This window comes from Diplotaxodon limnothrissa, linkage group LG7 (assembly GCF_057381915.1).
Source record: "Diplotaxodon limnothrissa isolate DT_005_m linkage group LG7, D_limnothrissa_male_GT1.1, whole genome shotgun sequence".
Classification (NCBI taxonomy): Eukaryota; Metazoa; Chordata; class Actinopteri; order Cichliformes; family Cichlidae; genus Diplotaxodon; species Diplotaxodon limnothrissa.
The window spans coordinates 3,053,006-3,073,057 of NC_140602.1; the positions used below are offsets into that span (position 1 = coordinate 3,053,006).

Here is a 20,052-nt window from a genome sequence, read left to right on the forward strand (position 1 = left end):
AACATAAAGTAAACATTTTAAGTAATAAAGACAAATAACACTTAAGCAATAGTAAACAAAAGGAATAATGAAATTCAAGTGTCATGTTTAACGCTTTCATTTTGATCTTCAGAAGTGTTCGGCACTGGCACATCAACAAACTCCTTTCACAGTTGGCTAATCATGAGACGCAAACTGCAGTTTCAGATGTAACTGTCATTTCCTTAGAGACAGCTTTTCTTCGGTCACAGAGCCCATGCAGTGTTGATGTACTGCAGGGCGGTGTGGAAAAGGTTTCTCAACCTCTGTGGGGTCTGCACACACACCCTCTTCACCAGTGTAAGTGCAAGGGCTATGATGACTCTCTCCCGGGGTAGGTCAGGACCTACCCAACGCATCATCACCCTCTCTACCTCAAAGGCAAGGTAATCCTTCCATTTCTGGAAAGCAGAAACAAATAGATCAGTCCATACACTTGGGCTCAAAATAAAAACAACCTGGTGTGGCATCACTAGGGTAATCTCAATATATCCACATTAGTTTTTCACTGGCATATTTAAAACTAGCTCTCGTTTACACCTAGTTTGTGCACTGAGTAGTCCTCTAGCTGAACCCATACTCACTTGAAGAGGGGAGGTTGATATGTTGTTGCTCAGGTTCCTGGTAGCTTCAGTAACAATTCTGTCTTCAAACTGAGCAGCGATTTCTCCCAATGCTCGTGCAACCTCAAGAACAGCTGCAGCCTGTTCATGATTTCCTGCAGCAAAAAAAATACAATTGCATTAGTCAGAGTAAAGTTTAACATTTATGGCTGAAGTCGTGTTTCTATAGTTTCCATTAAGACAATTTTAACATTCTGGACTACTGCTAATTAACTTCAGCTCTGTAGCATAAACAACAGAGTCAGGGTCATTTCCTGGTTTCACTTTCAGTTGTTTTGTTATTAACTGGAAACAACTCAGTCAATTGTGATTTAGTGGCATAACTTTTAGAAAATATGGCACTATTTGCAAACATCTGGGTCAAACTATATATTTGATCAGGTCTCTTAACTCGACATGTTTATAAAACATTTATTTTATTACACTGTCTCAAAAACTGCCACACACAGCTCATTGTTGATTAAAAATAAATAAATAAACAGCTGATGACTGTGGCACCAAACTTGACTGTAGACAGTACAGTTTACATCGTTTTACTTTACTTACCCCGGATCTGTAGATCCACTATGGGGTGAAGATCCTGCATAGAGACTCCGATGTTGCTTGGATGATAACCATCAGTTTCAAGCTCTCCATTATCCAGGTTACGTGCGTCGTGCCCGTTGCTGTTGATGTCCCAAGAAAACTTGTACTGTTCGCCTAGCGAGTGAAGCTCCTTCATGTAGCTTGCGCTTTCATGGCCCTCTTGAAGGAAGGCGAAAATGAGCTCACTCGCCGTAACCCGAGTAGTCGAGAGGTCCATCTACAACCAGCCTGAGCCCTTAGATAAAAATAACGATATTAAATAATATAATAGCAGTGAAGATGCCACAACCGGACACTTTAACATTACATCGAAATTTGTTTCTGACAGTCGCTGAGAGAGAGGAAAAAGTCAGTTCCCAACCGATATTTAAGCGATGTCAGTCAAAACAGAGGAAGTTTAGGAATTTTGTATTTTAATAACTGGATTTCAAGTGGATAAAGAAAAAAATAGTTTAAGCTAATGCTAACGTTAGCTTACCTTGGGCTCGGCTCGTCAAAGTTGTTTAACGTCGAACAAACTAAAAGTATAACAGGCAGCTAAAGTATACCTAACACCAAAATGACATCAAATATCGATTCGTTTCGCTTACACGCTTTTACGTCACCTACGTTAACTTATTTGCGTGAAGTGAAAACTTATGTATGCGGCAGACTGCCAACTAGCTTCAGTCTTTAAAACAGTTTCCGCTACTGCGTCATGACGCCTTTAAATACCGTCTGAATTTTGCCTGCTTATGTATCTTTTGACTGGCATACACGGTGTTGACTCCAAACTACCCGGAAGGCGTCAAAAACGCATATACGTTTAATCATGGTCATTTTTGACTGAATATGTTACATTAAAATAGTCCCACAGCTATATTTCTTCTGGACATGTTTTCACAAGCTTAAGAAAGCGAATATTGTAAGTCCCATTTGACTTATCCACCTACTTTGACTATTTAAATAACATATTTGCCATTTAATGCCTCTAGAAATTGTGACAGGAAAATATTTATATATTATACTATTATTAGAATTTATGCAGTTATGCAAGTATTGTGTTAAGAATCAGTGGCAGTGCTAATGTGGCCTCGTAAAAAAGAAAAAAAAGAGGAAAAGTGTGTGTGTGTGTGTGGGGGGGGAGGTAAATAAATTTAATTGGATCTGTCTTGGGGAAGCCTATACTCCAGTTGGTATTCATGATTATGACAAACAGAGCCTTTCAAATAACTTTCACAGTATGGTGGCTCATGCTTTTCAAGCCCAAAATACAGTTGGCTGTAGTTATAGATAAGAGCAACACTACACTGGAAAGTCCCTGTTCATCTTCTGGATTACAAAGGTCACCACAGAGACACAGGAAAACAAAATAAAACAGTCTACTCAAAACACAAAATAAAATGCTGATAAGATGCTTAAAATGTTTATTTACAGGTTTTAAAAGAAAAAAAAAAAAAAACAACCAAGTGCCTGACTTGTTAAGCATACTGGTCTTCACTTGTTATGAGATGTTAAAATTATCACCTGGAACATGTTTGAGTCAAGAATATAATTAAAACAGTTCTGCCCGATGCTTTAAGTCTGAGTCACAACGTAAAATAAGATTATGTAGCGATCGTCTCTGTTACGGTTGCTGCTGGAGTCACGCTACATTGCCTTCTGCTGCATTCTTTACCACAACTTCTTGGCAGAGTGTCACAGTAAACACCACAGCAAAAAACAGAAAATTAGGCTTCACGTCATCTCAGACTTCATAACCTGGGCAATCAAAGCTCATGGATCTTGCAGTCTTTCTACCAACAAGCCTCCTCCCTGGTTTGGGGAGGGAGCCCATCTTGACAGGTGGTCTGTGCCCCTGTAGGTTGTTCTGCTTGGGTGACAAAGCTGCCTGACGGGCCTCCTGGAGTTCTCTGAAAGGGGAAATGAAAGTGTTTTCGACTATAATTAGTCATTAAGATACCAAAACCAGCCTGTTAAATATGAACATAGGAATGAGAGGTTACTACAGGCTGTCACAGGCGACTACTACAGCATTGCTGAGATGAAACAGCACCACCTGCTGGTACGATTCGTGCATTTTTTTGCATTGTCACCGCTTCAGAAGCAACACTTGGGCCTATAACTTCTCTTGGGGGTTCACTTCCTTAACAATGCATTTATTTATTATAAGTGATTTATAAGTACTCTGAAAGTCTCCCATCATCTCCATTAATTACTGCAATACTTCAAGTGCGACTTGGGTCTGAAACCTTCGAACTGGGGACTGCAGCTTAAATTATTTTCAGTTTTCTTCTTACTTCTCAAGCATGGCGGTCCTGAACCTCTCTACAGTCAACTCTCTTCGCAGCTGAGCAGCCAGCCTCTCAGTCCTCTTCTCCCTCAAGACTGTGTGCTTGCAAAGCTCCCTAGCAGATGGCCGCCTTGTTGGGTCTGGTTCCAGCAACAACTGACAGAGAAAAAGTGCTAAAGATAAGCTATTCCAGCTATAACAAGTAAAAATGATATTTAGACAGGTGGCAACTAAGAATTAGTGTTTAAATAGCATTAAATCTAAATATTTTTAAAACAACAAGGTTACAGAATTACCTGAAGTAAACATCTAAAGGGAGGCGAGAGCTCCTGTGGCAGCTTGGGGAGACGCCCCTCTCTAAGACTGTGCCACTGATCTCCATTTAGCGGCAGAGGAGAAGCCCCGGCAGCCAGCAGCACCGTGAGGCCCAGGGCAAATATGTCCGCCTTGGGGAGGTGACTGTAATCCTGGGGAGCAGTGAGACAACTGAAATGTGAAATTACCACAAAACAGGAAAGTGCAACTAGCCAGTTTTCCTCTAATGCGAATGAGCATTCAGAACAGTTACCTCATGCAGGACTTCACTGGCCAGAAAGCGGCTGTCCCCCTCCTCAACTTGAGGACTGGTGGCTGATGTCACGTGACCCAGATCACCTGCAGAAAACTCAAAGTCAGCCGACGGTAACAAAAATAAATCGGTCAAAAAGGTAGCACTTTATTCAACATCAATACCAATTTTGTAAATGATTCTGGTTGAAGGGTTTCCATCTTCTTCCTCTTCACTCTCACCCGTCACAATTGCGCTGGGGCGGTGGCAAATGAATATATTACCTAAAAAGAAAAAACTGTTAGGAACGAGGCAGTGAATGAACGTCCAAAGGGAGAAGTGGTCAAACAGACGCACTTGGTTTGATGTCCAAGTGAACGAGGCCTGAGCCGTGGATGTATTTTAGACCCACAGACACTTGCAGAAGCAGATCTTTCAACTCTGCCTCTGTGAACAGCTCTCCCTTTGCCTCCCTCTTTACAATAGCGCCATTAAGACTTCCACCTGAGGGACACACACGGGAAGACAAAAATCAACGCCGTCCTTCATTTTATATTCTACTTTAGATGCCGATTTGAAACCTACCGTCACAGTATTCATTCTGAATAATCATGTGATCATCCTCAGCCCATGCTGAGTAATATCGGACAACATGTGGGTGGTGCCCAAGCACAGCATGTGCATACACTTCCTTTAGGGCCAGCTGCCTAATAAAAGAACAAAAAAAAAAAAATCTTATCAGTGAAGGTGTTTAAACGATAGGGAGGGCTGATGTGTGTTAGCCAAACAGAAACGGTGCTGACTCACTCATTGGCAGAGCCTGCCAGGGGTCGTCTGGAGCGCTTGATGGCGTACAAGCAACCATCCAGCCTCTTCACACACTTATAAACTGCACCAAACTCACCCACACCAATGCACTCTAGCTCCAGGAATTCGCTCTCATAGCGTGACAGCATAAAGGCTTGGACAGCTCGTCTCTGCCAGATTAAACAGACATGGTAAGAAGGAAAGATTTCTAAAGAAAGAGCACACGTCACTCCGCATGAGAGGAGAACTGGGGTTTCTTCTGTGATGATTCACCAAATATGGTAATAAGTCCACAAGGAAATCACTTTGTGAGGATTCTGACAGCAGTTTTCTTTCTGCTAGAGATTCCTTGTAGAAATTCCGGAAGTAGGGCTGGCAGGATGTCATTTTTGGACAAAACACAAAGTGAGGAGGCAGCTGAAGATGACAAAGCCCGATGATGAAATCATATCAGAAGCATCTGAAAGGGGAGGGCTACATTCAACACAAGTACTGGTAAAAATAGCTTTGTACCTTTGGTGGGAGAAAGGCGTCATCATCCTCTTCAGATGATGTTAGGCTGTGTTTAAACCTGGAATACAGAAAGGGCATTTAGCCCTTTATATACAGAACTACAAAAGTCCGGCCTGTGTATCAGGACACGTCTCTAAGTTTAGACCAAAACTAGTTCAATTTGAATCCTGAAAGCATTTTTGTCATCAGTTGGAGATTCTTATTGTGACAGCCGGCATGTAATAAGGTGGAATCGCATACCTGCGGCCAAAGTCATCATCATCGTCACTTCTACAACTGTTCCTCCACGGTTGCTCGCTGTTCCTGCGCACCGGGTCTGGGGTGAAAGGATTCACGTTGACGAGAGGTGCTGTGATTAGGTTTGCGGCAGCTGATGCAAAACGCAGAGTTCGCTGTTGACGACTTATCTTAAGACTGGAGTAAGGCTGGGAGGCCTTTGATAGCAAACTCTATAGAAAGAGAAAGACAAAGAAAAAACAAACATCATTCAAGCACACAGACGGGGAACAGAAGCATCTTTACTCTATATTCTTCCCCACCTTGGGTGTGCTGGGAGAGTCACACAGTCTCAGCTTCCTCCAGGAGGCGTAAGGTATGGGGCTGGTACAGTGCTGAGGGGAACATAAAGAGTTGCTTCTACTGAAGTGACGTTGCGCTCCGGGGGTCCTGCAGGCAGAGGTGGGACTGTAGACTCTGGAGGTGCTGTCATCAGAGTTGTCACCGCTGCTGCTGCTGCTGCTGCTCTCTTCTCCACAGCTAGAAAAATCTAGCTGCTGGCTGATTCCATCAAATAAAGTAGCCATGCTTGGGGCCTGAGTTTGGGAAATGGCTTCTTTTATAATGCCATATCCTTTTACACCTGAGAGCACAACAGTGCTGTGCTAAAATCTGGACCGATGTTATGCACAAAATGTGAAGCCTGCTTGTTCATAGAGGTAACAAGTTTACAGTTACACCCCCACACCTCTAAAGCCAGAGGCCTAGTGTAGGATAAAGGGTTACTATAAGCAGCCCACTAAAAGTCAAATGAATTAGTTCCCCGCCCAGTTGTTTTATTATTGCCAGCAAAAACATTAAGCTCGAAAGATGTTTCTCATATTGCTTATACCCCTAATAACGTGTGTTTATCACGTATACTTACAAACAAATGACCATCCACGCCAAAACGCTTGAATTTCGCGCCACATATGCATGACTTCCTGTTTAAATAAATGACGCCACCGGTTTCAGTCATCGAACCCTCTGATTGGTTGAGTTGTGGTAATTGAAGAAACACCTTGACGTAAAGCATTAGTAAAGAAATGTGATATTTCGTTAATGTTAGGGTAGTGTGGGGATATTACGAAAAGCTAACATTTGACATTGAAAGTAAGAATAAAAATTCATTAAAAGATTTTTTTAAATGAGCCTATTAAGTCGCTTTACAGTCATTATTAAGGACAGTTGCAAATATTCATTGTTGTAAGTAACTTAAAAGTTTGTGTATTTGACAGGGGAAATGTAAAAAAAAAAATAGGTCACTGTATTAAATAGTAATATAGACACGTGGGCGGAAGTGGGCTACGTCATCAAAACAGTGAGGCAGGAGGAGGAAAAGAAGCCCCGTCCGTGGATGTGACACGCTTACAAATACATAGAAAACAACTCCGCGAGCAGCAGGAAAGCATGATCCGTCTCTCACGCCGTGCTTAACCCGCTCGACACGTCGGCACGTCGGAGCTTTGTGTATTTTCTCCCCTTCTTTCTCGTGTCCTCGGAGGCAGCAGCAGCACCATGGTGGAACAGTCGGACCGAGCCCCGCTCCTGGACTGGGAGGAGATCCCACCGCCCGATCCGAACCAGGCGGCTCAACCTACGCCTCAGCCGCCGCGAGAAGAAGACTCCGCGGCGGAGAAAAGTGCGCCGACAGACACTGCGGCTGGTACTGGGTGGAGCAGCAGCACCACCATCGACGCCACCACCATCATCATCCCCCCCGGTCCGACACGCAATGTGACAGCTGCTGTTGTTGTCAAAGGGGACGGAAGCCCGGGCCGAACCGAGCTGTCCGGGCACGGCTGGGATCGCCCGCAGCCTCTCGGTACAGACCGTAACGCCCCTTTCCCCGGCCTCTCAGTGAAGGATCAGTGGGAGGAAAAAGACCAGATAGTGGCCGTGTTTGTGGTTACCTTTGATACAAGATCAGGTGAGCAAGCAGACTTTGGTCTCTTTATCCTTCGCATTTAAAATTCTCAGACATGGACTGCGTAACCGCAGAAATGATGATCATGTGATGTTTTGACATCTTTATCTGTGCAACCGTGCATTATGCTGAACGGTTTTCATAAAAGCCACAACGAAGAAATAACCTCAACTATTGTGAGGCAACCTTTCAACACGAGACAAAAGTCAAACATCCTTTAAAGCTCATGCAAAAATAAGTTACTGAAGTCCCAAATCGTCTAAAGGGGAAATCCTTCCACTTAGATCTTGTTTAGAATTGATCAGAACTCTCTAATTCCTAAGTTTCTTCACGTTTTACATAGTTGTGTTGGCTGAGTCACTGCTTTCTTACTCTCCCTGACCTCTGGCTAACACATGACTAACATGCAGGATTGGAGGAAGTTGCCAGGATGAAAGTAGACAGTGTAGGGAGTGACTTCATGGGTTATTGTGTGTGTGTATTTGTGAATGGCAGGGAATATGATAGAGTGGTGCCTGCCTCATGACATCAACTTGGATGGTGTTGAATTCAAGTCAATGGCCAGCGGTTCTCATCGGATCACCAGCGACTTCATGTACGTACTTCCACATGTCAGATTTTCAGCTCAATGAGGCTCAGAAATCTGTCAGTCTGATGGTCTCCTGCTCTCCGTTATGCCCACTGGACAGATATTTCCGTAAGGGTGGCTACTTCGGTCTGGCATGTTTTGCGAACATGCCCGTGGAGAGTGAGCTGGAACGAGGAGCGAGAATGAAGTCTGTGGGAATTCTGTCTCCGTCCTACACTCTGCTCTACCGTTACATGCACTTCCTGGAGAACCAAGTCAGGTCAGACATGTAGAGTTGCTGTTTTCTTCCTTCCTCTTCATACCCTGCCCACAGGTTCCTTTTTATATGCCTGCCTTTAATATAGGCTCATTTATTAAACATGAACTCAGGATCCCAGTTGCAGCTTTTGTCACAAGAACCCACTGACATGCAGTTTTTCTATGAAGTCTTAGCACAGGAGTGAAGAAAATACTGTTAACAGCATCTCTCCTCCTCTCTTCTGAAACACTGCTCTCCTTGTGATAAAATCCTGAGTCTCACTGACTGTAGAAATACAGTATGTGACACAACCACAGGTTTGGGTTACAGTTAAAGCAGATCTGCTGTAACTTGAAGGGAGTGTGGAACTCTTGGCTACATTTTATGTGTGACACTTTGCAGTAGCAAGCCTAAAATGTGTGATCTGTATGGCTTAAGTGGTTAAATCAAATAGAAAAGTTAAATTTATTTCATACAGCTGGCCTCAGATGATCTCACTGTGCAATTTATGGATAACTTCTGCTTTGCACAATCTGTGATCTTGCGTTAGGAGGACCAAACACTGGCTAATACTGAATACACAATTTAAAGTCCACGTAGTAACATGAGCTGTGAGCACCGGTGGGAATGTGCAGAAAGAAGTGAGTTCAAGCTTAATCTGCTCACATTCCTTCTTTTCCCCCTTGTCATCCCCTTGAAGACACCAGTTGCAGTGTCCTGGCCAGTATTCTCCACTAGAGGCCTTCTATGAGGATAAGAAGGCCATTCTTCCCCCTACAGGAAACGGACTAGTCACCGCCTGCCCAACCTGGAGTGTTACTAATATAAGCCGCTGCATGCACCCTGAAATGAAGGTCTGAAAGCACACACTTTGGTTACTGATGCTCCCTTGTCTTGAATGCTCTGAAACATCGAACGTAACCCCAAAAATGACCACATTTGCCACTACTTGCACCCTGTAGATCACCCACCCGGCTGGCTGCATGTCCCAGTTCATCCAGTTTTTCGGGGAGCAAATAATGGTGCTGTGGAAGTTCGCGCTGCTTCGGAAGCGCATACTCATCTTCTCGCCTCCACCTGTAGGAGTTGTCTGCTACAGGGGTGAGTTGCTTAATCATAGCTTGTGCACATTTCTCTATAGCTCTAGTAATATGTGATTTACTGCGTATGCACATTCTGTTTTCACAATAATGTGATGCAAAGGGATCAAGATGTAACGAATAGTCAAACAGAGAAGCATGTGTGGTGTTTTTTCCTCTTTTTGGAGGGTTTTCATTCAGTATTTTCATATTCCCTCAGTGTATTGCTGTTGCTGCCTGGCCAACGTTTCATTACCTGGCATTGGAGTTTCTGTGCCTGAATTACGGCCTTTCTTCTACATCAACATAGCCGACATCTCTGCCCTGGAAACAGAGCTGTCATACGTGGCCTGTGAGTGAAGTTTAACTGTAAATGTTTGATTTACAACATAAAGTGATGAGTTCTTTTATATAGACATGTTTTCCCACGTGATATGTTTGAAGGCACCACGGAGAAGATCTTTGAGGAGAAAAAGGAGCTGTATGACGTCTATATCGATAACCAGAATGTGAAAACTCACAGGAGCCATTTGCAGCAGCTGCTCAGGCTGACCGCAGCAGACAAGGAGAAATACAGGAAGCTGACTGAGCAGAGGTGCGTTAAAATTGTGTCGCTCCTCTTTCTTTTTGTTTAAATTTGCAAAATGCATTTGTTTTGTGGTCATAGAAATACGCTGCAAAATGAGCGTTTGTTATTTTTAGATTTTACAGTGACTGACTTTTTCTTTTCAAAGGCAACTGCTGCTGTACTCTCAGGAGGTGGGTGAAGACTGCACATCAAATGAAGAGGATCTTTTCATCCTGTGAGTCCTTGACAGCTGGTTGCATGGTTGATAATGGACTTGAGTCATACTCAGACAAGTGCAGTGTGGCCCACGTATTAATGCAGTTGCCTTTAATCTCATCTTAGGTTCTTTATGGAGCTTAATAACCGCATCTTCCAGACCCTGTCAGAGGTAGCAGGAAGCGCCGACCCCACTCTCACCGGTGAGCACGTGAGGGCCATGGGGCTGGATCCCCAGGGAGATCGAGCCTTCCTTGCCGACCTGCTGGAGGTTTATGGTTTCGATGTAACGCTGGTCATAGACAACCTCTGCTGCCCCTGAACCCCATTCAACCTGGGAAACTCGGAAGCCTGGATTATATGTGCCTACTAGGGTCACAAATACAAGACTCTGAAGACACTGCCTCCATCCTGGGACTTCATCTGCTCTCTTCTCTTCTGTGTGTGTGTCTCATCTTAACCTGAGGAGACTGTTTCCAACCACTGTGGAAGAAAAGGACACCTAACATTGTGCACTTCCTCACAGTGGGTGATAAACACCAATACTGCTGAGCAGACTTGTGGCCATTAACATCTTCTGCGAGTCACTCCTTGCTGTTTTTGTCTGAACCAGTTTTCTTGTGTGCATACTTGTTTGACTTTGATTAAGTGACCAGGACTGAAGCACTGGATGAAAATGTAAACTGTCTGATGATTGCACCTGCTACTGTAGTGAAGTCACCGGCACTTTGACGTCCACTTGTGGTTTGTCTAAAAAATGGATTTAAGGTTCCTCGAAATGAATTTGTGCACTTCAGATATCTTTCCTGGGGAATCACACAGACCTCAGAATAACAGCTGTAATTCTGTTCTTATGTTTTGTTTTTTTGTCTGACTATTCCTGAAATGGTTGAGGGGGGAAAAAAAGCTTTTGGACCACGTTAATTGCCTTTGAAAAAGGAAGCAATATGAATCTGAGTGATAAGGGAAAAGCTGTTCTAAGGACCTTGCTCACCTTCATGCACCTTAAACAATATTTAGATATCACAGAGTGCAGGAGATCGACGCATTCTGGAAACCTTTTGCATTGTTGTACGTCGAAGCTTCTCATTTGTCATAATCGGTGGAAGACTTTTCAATGAATGTGTAACTCTTATTGTGAATGCTGCACCACGTCCGCCACGGGACTGTTTCCCGATACACACAGTCACGCTTAAATTGAACTTTTTATATGCTGTTTTTATGATTTACAGTCTGAGCCATCTAGTTGTTCCAGAGCGGGAGCACCTGTAAATGAGCCGTCACATTTTCTTTTTCAAACTACTGCAGAGCCTTGTTCATGAGCAGAAGTTCATATGTCTCTTAGAATTCTGCTAACTAAAGCGTAATCGATGAAGCTGTTTGTTGATCAGCTCCTGTTCAGATGTGTTCATGACAAAGATCTCTTTGTGTGCGTTTAAAAAAAACCCTGTAACGTCCTGAGCCGAGCAGAAGCTTTAACTCCTCTGTGGGCAAATTCACGGAAAGGACTCGGTCTGTTCCGTCTGTTTTTCTCAGTCCTTTCATCAGTGAACCCAGCTTTAGAAATGGGCCAACTGTGTCTTTTGAATACTGCTGGCAGAGTGCTTTTATTTCAGCCACCCCTTTGCCAACCACGGTGATAATTTGTTCCATGTTGGAACACATAAGTCTGACGTTTGCCTTGTATAAAATTGAAGAAGTGGTTTTAACTTTCTTTCTGGCGTACTCCACCCCAAGCATATTTTTTCTGGCTTTGTTAAGAAAATAAAATGCACCAAGTGTTGTATATTTAAGAAAAGGGTAGTAAAGGAGACCTATTCTGCATTTCCTTAGTGGCTCATATACGCTCATACTAAACATGGCCAAAGTTTCAAATAACGAGGTCTGGGAAGCAGATTCTCTGAACAGTCATTTTTCACAGTGTTATATATTTAAGATGTTGCTTCTGTGTAGATGAGAAGCCCCACCTCCTGTTCGTGAGGGGCAGCCAATCAGAAAGGAAGAGAAACTAAAACGTCAAAGATCTGCACCACAGCCAAGTATTTAAGACAAATAAGGATTATTTTGAACTCTGAGTGATGCAAAGCAACTCTAGTAGTATCCATTCAAAAACATGACCTGGAAATGAGCATCGTAGGTCCCCTTTAAGCCCTGTTTTTTGAATGGGGCCTTATCATAATGTGACGTTTTTCAACTTACAAGAGCAAGGTGACTGATTTCTCTGAAAACATTACGTACACTGTCATGAGAACTTCAGAATGACCTTAGCTTTTCCACAATTGACTACCTAGTCTGTTCACTTATCAGCTGATATATCATCTTTCCTCTGACAGCGTTTGTTTTCCAGATGTATGTTTAATGTTTAAAAGAAAAAAAGGGAATGTGCACAACACAAACCACTGTATAAAATGCCTTCTTTGTGGAACTGTTCACAGATGTGTACCAGCATTAGCTAAATGATTCGTTTGTACAGCCTTCTCACATTACTGAATGTCACAGACGGCAAAAGTATTGCACACATGCAGCAACGTATCCAAATAGTGTGACTGTTTTTTTTCTTGATTGTAAGCGTAATCACACAATAACAAGTCTTCACCTCTACTAATGCGAAACACTGTAAGAGATGTCAGTAATGTACACGAGAACTCAATAGCATGAGCAACTGTCAGTTTCACTGTACTGCCATTGTAAAACAATAAAACACTGATACGGTTCAAGCGTTATCTAATCTTCTTCTAACACCGCATCATTTTCCTATTTCAATTTAATAGTCCTCCTCTGTAAAAAACAAACAAACTGTATTTAAAGTCAGTCGTTCTTTAGCAAAAACGTAGAAATTCCGTTTATATTCCGCCTGAAACCTTCAGATTTTTCAACCAAACCAAAATGAACCCACAGCATTCTCAACGGGCCCCACAAAGCAGCCACAAGCTTAATCCTGCAGATTTGCTGTCTTAACGCCATCTGTCCGATCAGACTCGGCATCTCCGTGCAGCGTGCCAAAACTCCAGGTCCAAGCTACTGCAAAACACTCAGGTCGGCACAACGTCCCCACATTGATCTTTACTCAGTCACTTGCTCCTTTCTCTTTAAATGAGCTCGACAATTTTTCCAAGAAGACCAGCAGAAGTGCAGCTTTGATGGCTTTATAACCTTGATATCGAACACATAAATATCACAAAGGGAGAAAAACTGCTTGCACCGAGGTGGGCAGACATTATTTTTATTGACCATGTTAATAGTGAACTTTTCAGTAAACATCCTGTAAGACAGCCTGTACATGGGTTACTGGCTTAGAAAAGAAGCCTTGGTCCTTTTACATACAGCAAACAGCCTGTAAGGTAGTTGTTTTTGTAACTGGTACTGAATATTTTATGTTTACATGGAGTAAAACAGCCCCCATCAGCACTTCATGATCATTTAAAAAACTGCTGGCGAAGCAAAAATCCATTTTGAGGGTGAACTCTGGGTTTGATGGCATCTGGTTCTTTGGCTTCCCTCGAATTCGGCTTCTGTCCCGCTGTTCTTGTCTTCTTTCGGCTTCTGTTTTCTCATCACTGGATCTGTGAGAGGAGCTGCTCTCTGCGCTCGGCACTGATGAAGAAGCGGAGTTTCCGTGGCAACAGCCTTACCTCCACAGGCATCGCCTCATACTCCTCATTGTCGATGTTGTAGAAGCCAGAGGCGCCCTGCGGGGACCGTGGCAAAGTTAAATGTCAGGGCAAAAACTCGCACGCTGATCTTCTGGAAGTAGACTGACTTATAGAATCACAGCCTTAAAGCAGGTTTGATTTTAAAGGATTTCTGACCTCTGGCAGCTGCAGCCAGCAAGCACCAGCCTCCAATTCTGTGGCATTTTCAGTGAATACAGTCGGGTCTGCTGCTTTTTTATTGCTATTATGAAGAAGGATTAAAATCATTGAATGCATTTTGCACAATCACACACTTTCAGAAATTTAGGAAAAAACACTACTGACCCTGCAGTAATGAACTCGCCCACGGTCAAGTTGTGAGGCTCTGCACTGATCCTGAGGGAGTCATTGATGCGCTGAAAATTAAAATAAAGAATGCAAAAACTTCCGAGAGGCACAGAGCACTTAAAAGGGGCAGTGACATGATGTTTTCTTTTGTTTTTCTAAGAATAGCAACACAGCTTTACATATATAATGGTTTTTAACTGACCCTCTCCACTGGGTTTTTGTTGTGTGTTTGAATAAAGAGCTCTAGCGTTGACAGCTGCTGCTCCTCCCACTTCTCTGGCTCTTCCACTTTTGGAAGCTCTGACCAAACACACAACCACCAAAGCAACAATTAGACAAACAGTGTCCTGGGCTGTTGTGCTACAAGTTGTTCAAGTTCAGTCACATTCGCTCACCTTCAGCTGGTGGGTTCCAGTAGTTCTTCAGCCTGTGGATGATGCGGTGGATCAGATTCGGCCTGGGGGCCTTCACAGGGGGCAGGTCGGGGGGCCGGAGCGTGGGAGCCAAATAGGACACAGAGACATCCCGGACCAGAGGCCACTCCTAAAACATAGTAGTGAATGAATAGTGTCATTACCGCTGCACCAACTGACTCGTTTCAAAATGTACCCCCAAGTTTTTTTAAGGATGTGAAACTTACAATACAACAGGTTAATGGAGTGAGATGTTTGCTGTTATTTTCAATGCAGGAGAAAATAAGGGGAAATTGACATATTAATCGCTTTGCCAGCATGTTTAAGGAAAGAGAACATCCTTACCCTCAGAGTGCTAAACCAATGCGCCGCATTTGTCTTCAGCGGTCCGAGGTACCAATATCTGTAGGGAAACGTTATGGTTAATTATTCTTATATGTGAAGAATCGTTGTCTTCCTCGTCTAGTTACAGTGTTGAGTAATCTTACTTGCTGATTTTTGAAGCCACATCTCTAAAAGCCCCCCAACGCAGTCCCATCAGAGCAAAGACTGGCTGCTCTTTCTCTCCCTGGGAAAACAAGCACATACACTTCAAAGTCAAACTCCTGTCCAAGTGTTAAAACAATGCAGTTTCTCCCAGTAGACATGTCACCTCGTTCTCACATTCACAAACGTGGGTACTGACAGCAATACTCCATCAGTCTTTTACAGCTGACGGCTAAAAACTACATTTGAACATGTCTCATGTTTAAATTCCCACTTTTATAGAACTGAGAATAGTTTCAGTGCATCATTAAATATCAAGGATAACAACATGTATATGTAAAGTACTTCTTTTTAAAATGATGCATTCAGCTTTGTATTTACTTCCTCACTTAGCTAGTTGTCAATTTATTTATGTATTTATTTATTTTTATTGTATTTTATATTCTAAGAGTCAAACACTGTCAGTTTGACTGAGTGTAGAATCAGAGCACCACACATCTCTACTTGTAATTACAGAAACAGTCACTAACTTGCCATTGCATACTTTATTTACTTTATTGAGTCGGCCATTATTGACCATTTGCAGGAAAAGGGATGGGTATATGATTCTCTATACCTCATATTTTCTACCTGGGATTTGGTGTCGTGGGTCGAGCTGCTTAAAGTCATGTTTTTCCACCACGTAACCACGCCAGTAATTTCCATCCACTGTTTGCTCATCCTATCATATGGCAGCGGTATGCAGTTGTGTCATCTGTTTACTTTTGGGTAGCACATCACCAGCTGCTAGTCTCTCCTCCTTCTTGACCTGGTTATACTCCACAGAGTTTCTTTGTTTGTTTTGATCTGTGCTTTTTTAGAGGTTGTTGAAGTAGCTCCTTATTTACTGAACCCTAATTGAAAACTGAAATTCAGCGCTTGCTGTCAGACAGTCTGGCTTGTCTTTCAGTTGTGTGCGCTAGGAAACATAAACAGGTGTCACTGAGATGGGACAGATACTGCAATATGACACTTTTATATCATGGAAAAATGTATATTGTTGCAGATGATATGATATGGCACAGCCCAAGTGCCAAGGATTCTGAAGTCTCTGGGAAGAACTTTTTTTAATTACTACACACCTTGGACATGAAATAATTTGCATGAAGACCTGAATTTAAATTTGCTTATTTCTTCTGCTGAATTTAAAGTCGACAACATGGCAAAAGAGAATATTAAATATTAAGAAGAACATAAAAAAATAATAGTTTATGTTTACGTTTAGGCCAACGTGTATTCAAAATATGAAAAGAAAGTCAATGAATAAATAAGTTTGAGTGGTACAAAAGGAGAATAACAGAAAATCATCAAAATAAATCAATGTATATATTTTTTAAACTTGAAAAATAATGTCACATGGAAAAATCAGAAAATACTCACAAAAACTGATAAAACGCATTTATTTTTTCTTGTAATTTTCTTTTATTATAATAAATATTCATATATGTTTTTTAAAATATATATATATATTTTACCTGATGGCTTTTAAAATAAATATTAAATAACTTTGGAAAATGTGCTTTATGAATCCAGTTTACCGGCTTACTGTTAAAAACAGCAACATGTTTTTAAATAAGTACAGACATTAGTTTGTAACTTTAAGGCTATGTCAGGGCTCTAGAGTGCGACCAATTTGGTCGCAAATGCGACCAAATTTTTCAGTGGTGCGACTAAAAATAAATATTTGGTCGCACAGGTGCGACCAACTGTTCCGGTAACAAAAAAAAAATCTCTGTAACTCTCCTTGTGGTCAACAACAGACACACATTATGCCCCTATCGTGGACTAAACCAATCAGAGATAGTCAGGGGCGGGACCTCTCTGATTGGCCGTGGTCCAGTTGAAAGTGCAAGTGGAAGAGAGAGGTGAGTAGCTTGAATAAAGCGATATCAATTCATTAACGGATTCCACACAAAGACCTAAACACGGAGCGGACCCAACACATCAGAATCAGCTTCGTCTTTCTCGTCTTTCTCACCCGACGGCCTGAACACGGACACGCTGTCGGAGCTTAGCGATTCTTCGGGTCCGCGCTGTGTTTACGTCTTTTTGCGCTGATTCTGAGCTGCAGGTTTTGCCTCTCTCCAACCAAAATTCACCGAGCCTGCAGCAAAAGAAGCAGCAAACTGCGCTTCACATTTGATCAATGTCGTCATGAATTCCCTCTGACTTTTGCTGTTTTGCTTCCACCACGATAAAAATCACACTTCCTGCACAGCTCTCTCTCTCTCTCTGTACTTCAGGAACAGTTTCCCGTCTCAAATCTGTTTTCTGCATTATTCATTCGCTTATTACCCACCAGTCTAGCGTTGTTTACAGCGCTTTTTCTTTTTTCACTTAAATGACCTCGGACAAGAAAGCCTAATTTCTGCTGTTCAATACTGAAGAAATTTAAATTTCTTAAAATTATGCAAAATTGCAGAATATTTTTGAGGTTATCTGCTATAAAAAGCCAGACCAGGAAAATCTCCTTCATGTTTTCCTGTGTTTTATTCTCAGTTACTTTCACACAAAGGCATCTGCTGTGATTTTCACAATTCTGATGAAGTCTCATGTGTATCAGTACTGATAAATGATCAGAATTATAATATTTCTGACTGTCTGAGGCTAAATTGAATCAAATCAGGACTTTGAGAACCGGAATTGAATGGATTATAGAAATCAGTGATGATACTCAGCCCTAGTGAGCAGCCTAGGCCTGAGAGAAGTGGATGTACTGTAGCTGTGGGTAATAAGAAAAGATGAAAAGAACTATTGATAACTTTTTTGTTAAGTTAAGGCCTGATCTGTCTGAAATTCATAGCCAGTGCTCTGACACGGTGCCATCAATATTTGAATGCTGAAAAAGCACAGTGTATCCAGAAAACACATTATATGCTGCAATAAATGCACTGCCCAAGTGTCCCCTCTCCCCACGGCCTTTCAGCAGCAGACAGCAGCAAACAGGTTGTCAGAGGAGGCCAAGATGATGATTAAGTTTTTAACATTTTCTACAATATTGACAAAGCACTTTAAGCACAAGTTTGTTAGTTAATAATTTAGAAATTAATATTGTCTGTATGGACTTCCCCCCCCAAAGAAAGTGCACATGTAAAACTGCGGTGTTAAGCGATGCGGTTGAAAAATTTGAGTGCGCCTAACTTTTGTGCCGGTACGCCTAAATTTTTAAAGTTAGGCGTACCGGTGCGCCCATGTCAAAAAGTTAGTCTAGAGCCCTGTATGTAGAGCAATATATAAGCAGTTTCTCACTTTGATTTGGAGCACATCCAGCGGTACAGTTTCTCCCTTCAGTATTGACAGTGCCGCTGATGTGATGTCCCTGGAAAATGAATGACGTTAAAAACATTCTAGTTAATGGAAGAAATCGGGAATTCTGTACTATAGATTTACTGAGTGACATGATAACAACCCAGTGAAGTTTGTCGTGGGAATATGTAATGATCTTTTTGTGTGTGATGCTGAAACATTACTTACTTGACCTTGTTGTCACTGAGGAGATGAAGACTTGGACTGAGGGAATTATGGGAGCCTAGTGGAATGAATCCAATTGGTGTCTTACTGAAGACGTCCTGTGGTCAGAAAACATCCACCAAAAGAAAGATTTAATTACGTATCAGACTGAGTATAGTTATTACAGACAACTGATGTCAGATTAACACAGTTACTATATTACATTACACCTACTTGGTCTGGCCTTCTCAGTAAACCTGTGATCACTTCCTGCAACGTGCCATCTCCTCCAGCCACGATCAGCATGTCTGTTTCTTCCATTAACTCGATCAGTTTTTTAGCCTGACCTTCATAGTCTGTCTGTAGAGGGATATGTAATATCTGGATGTGATGTCATGCTCTGTGACACTCTCAGAGACACTATTACCTGATAAATATCCAATTGAAATAGAAAACAATACCTTGACTACTGTAATCTGCACACCAGCCAGGTGTAAAATAGGAGCAGCATTCTTTTCAAATAGGTTGTTGGCTTTCCTGGAGAAAATTAACACAGGAAGCTGTAAATATTCTGAGAAAAATTAAACAAGACTCTCAGAGAGACGTCTGGAGATTATGCGTCTTACCCGTTGCAAGCTGCAGGGTTCAAAATCACAGTTGCTTTCCTGATTCGCTCCTGTGGTGCTATCTGCTGCTGTCCATATTCCTAACACAAATGATGATGTTAAGGATAACTGTCACAAAGAGGAAACTTGTGTTTTGGAGTAATAATTCAGTGACACCTTACCCTGGCTAATAGACACGCCTCTCTGCGCAGGACGCTGTCACTGATGAAACATTATACATAATTAGGACGCGAAAACGGGAATTTGTGCACTCTGTCTCATTCATAGCATGAAATACCCACCAGTGTTTTCCATACAGCCAGTATCCACCGTAGGACAAGACACACACAGCAAATGTGCTTTTCTTCCAATGATTTCGCAAAGTCCGAAACACTTTCACGACTCGAGCCATGACTGTGATTAAACTGTTTTCAAAACCTCAATTTTAGCGCAGTGGTACAGATCATTAAACGTCATAAACGACACATTTTCATCACAGCGGTCACAGACTCACAGATATAAGACTAGCATGGGCATTTTGGTGTACCGTCAAAACAGTCGGAAGCAAAACAAGAGCCTCAAACTCATGGTTCCGCTTGTGTTTTGATTTTTTTCGGAACTATTTCTAGTTGCATATTTTTTCAAGTATTGCTTTATATAAGTCTCCTAAAATATTTTATTTTTTAATCTTTTTTTTTTAAAGTTTACATATTGTAGATATAATTAAATGCCTTAAACGCTTTAACTTACAAGAACTACAATTCCCATAATTGCTAATGAGGACGGGGCCATCATTCGGAGGACCCCGCCTGAAAAGAGCCCACATAATCATGAAATAAGAT

At 42.1% G+C, this 20,052-nt stretch overlaps 4 protein-coding genes across 5 annotated transcripts; 1 reads left to right on the forward strand and 3 right to left on the reverse strand.

Moving 5' to 3' along the window:
- Window positions 1-86: 86 nt before the first annotated feature.
- Window positions 87-1,892, reverse strand: bida (BH3 interacting domain death agonist). Its single transcript, XM_085357197.1, has 4 exons — window positions 1,705-1,892; window positions 1,188-1,461; window positions 603-736; window positions 87-419 (listed from the first exon to the last, which is right to left on the reverse strand). Exons 2-4 carry the CDS (start codon window positions 1,441-1,443, stop codon window positions 225-227), a joined length of 585 nt encoding a protein of 194 aa, XP_085213323.1. The 5' UTR covers window positions 1,444-1,461; window positions 1,705-1,892; the 3' UTR covers window positions 87-224.
- Window positions 1,893-2,952: 1,060 nt separating this feature from the next.
- On the reverse strand, window positions 2,953-7,423 carry wee2 (WEE2 oocyte meiosis inhibiting kinase). 2 transcript variants are annotated; one of them, XM_085357200.1, is made up of 12 exons: window positions 7,076-7,423; window positions 5,905-6,241; window positions 5,606-5,814; window positions 5,366-5,423; window positions 4,853-5,022; window positions 4,631-4,752; window positions 4,403-4,549; window positions 4,231-4,329; window positions 4,067-4,152; window positions 3,795-3,965; window positions 3,506-3,654; window positions 2,953-3,118 (listed from the first exon to the last, which is right to left on the reverse strand). In XM_085357200.1, the coding sequence occupies exons 1-12, from the start codon at window positions 7,138-7,140 to the stop codon at window positions 2,953-2,955; spliced, it is 1,779 nt and encodes a 592-aa protein (XP_085213326.1). In that variant the 5' UTR covers window positions 7,141-7,423. The 2 variants fall into 2 exon arrangements, with proteins under 2 accessions (XP_085213326.1, XP_085213325.1); XM_085357199.1 differs by lacking the exon at window positions 7,076-7,423 and adding an exon at window positions 6,507-6,656 and having other exon boundaries at window positions 5,905-6,177.
- dennd11 (DENN domain containing 11) lies at window positions 6,962-11,965 on the forward strand. Its single transcript, XM_085357201.1, has 9 exons — window positions 6,962-7,550; window positions 8,043-8,142; window positions 8,237-8,395; window positions 9,075-9,228; window positions 9,337-9,475; window positions 9,674-9,805; window positions 9,898-10,048; window positions 10,188-10,256; window positions 10,364-11,965. The coding sequence occupies exons 1-9, from the start codon at window positions 7,139-7,141 to the stop codon at window positions 10,557-10,559; spliced, it is 1,512 nt and encodes a 503-aa protein (XP_085213327.1). The 5' UTR covers window positions 6,962-7,138; the 3' UTR covers window positions 10,560-11,965.
- A 1,486-nt stretch (window positions 11,966-13,451) lies between these two features.
- On the reverse strand, window positions 13,452-19,746 carry agk (acylglycerol kinase). Its single transcript, XM_085357203.1, has 14 exons — window positions 19,513-19,746; window positions 19,393-19,432; window positions 19,232-19,311; window positions 19,067-19,142; window positions 18,840-18,965; window positions 18,630-18,724; window positions 18,405-18,474; window positions 15,119-15,198; window positions 14,976-15,033; window positions 14,613-14,760; window positions 14,420-14,517; window positions 14,215-14,285; window positions 14,047-14,131; window positions 13,452-13,926 (listed from the first exon to the last, which is right to left on the reverse strand). The coding sequence occupies exons 1-14, from the start codon at window positions 19,620-19,622 to the stop codon at window positions 13,792-13,794; spliced, it is 1,272 nt and encodes a 423-aa protein (XP_085213329.1). The 5' UTR covers window positions 19,623-19,746; the 3' UTR covers window positions 13,452-13,791.
- Window positions 19,747-20,052: the final 306 nt, after the last annotated feature.

Coding starts and splice junctions, on each gene's coding strand:
- bida (XM_085357197.1), bottom strand. CDS start 1,443: ATGGACCTCTCGACTACTCGGGTTACGGCGAGTGAGCTCATTTTCGCC. Junction 737..1,187: donor AGTGGATCTACAGATCCGGG/GTAAGTAAAGTA, acceptor TTTTTGCTGCAG/GAAATCATGAACAGGCTGCA. Junction 420..602: donor TATCAACCTCCCCTCTTCAA/GTGAGTATGGGT, acceptor TCTGCTTTCCAG/AAATGGAAGGATTACCTTGC.
- agk (XM_085357203.1), bottom strand. CDS start 19,622: ATGGCTCGAGTCGTGAAAGTGTTTCGGACTTTGCGAAATCATTGGAAG. Junction 19,312..19,392: donor AGGCGTGTCTATTAGCCAGG/GTAAGGTGTCAC, acceptor CATTTGTGTTAG/GAATATGGACAGCAGCAGAT. Junction 14,132..14,214: donor GGCGAGTTCATTACTGCAGG/GTCAGTAGTGTT, acceptor TCTTCATAATAG/CAATAAAAAAGCAGCAGACC.
- wee2 (XM_085357199.1), bottom strand. CDS start 6,656: ATGCTTTACGTCAAGGTGTTTCTTCAATTACCACAACTCAACCAATCA. Junction 4,330..4,402: donor TCACTTGGACATCAAACCAA/GTGCGTCTGTTT, acceptor TTTTCTTTTTAG/GTAATATATTCATTTGCCAC. Junction 3,966..4,066: donor CCAGTGAAGTCCTGCATGAG/GTAACTGTTCTG, acceptor ACTGCTCCCCAG/GATTACAGTCACCTCCCCAA.
- dennd11 (XM_085357201.1), top strand. CDS start 7,139: ATGGTGGAACAGTCGGACCGAGCCCCGCTCCTGGACTGGGAGGAGATC. Junction 7,551..8,042: donor TACCTTTGATACAAGATCAG/GTGAGCAAGCAG, acceptor TGTGAATGGCAG/GGAATATGATAGAGTGGTGC. Junction 8,396..9,074: donor TTCCTGGAGAACCAAGTCAG/GTCAGACATGTA, acceptor ATCCCCTTGAAG/ACACCAGTTGCAGTGTCCTG.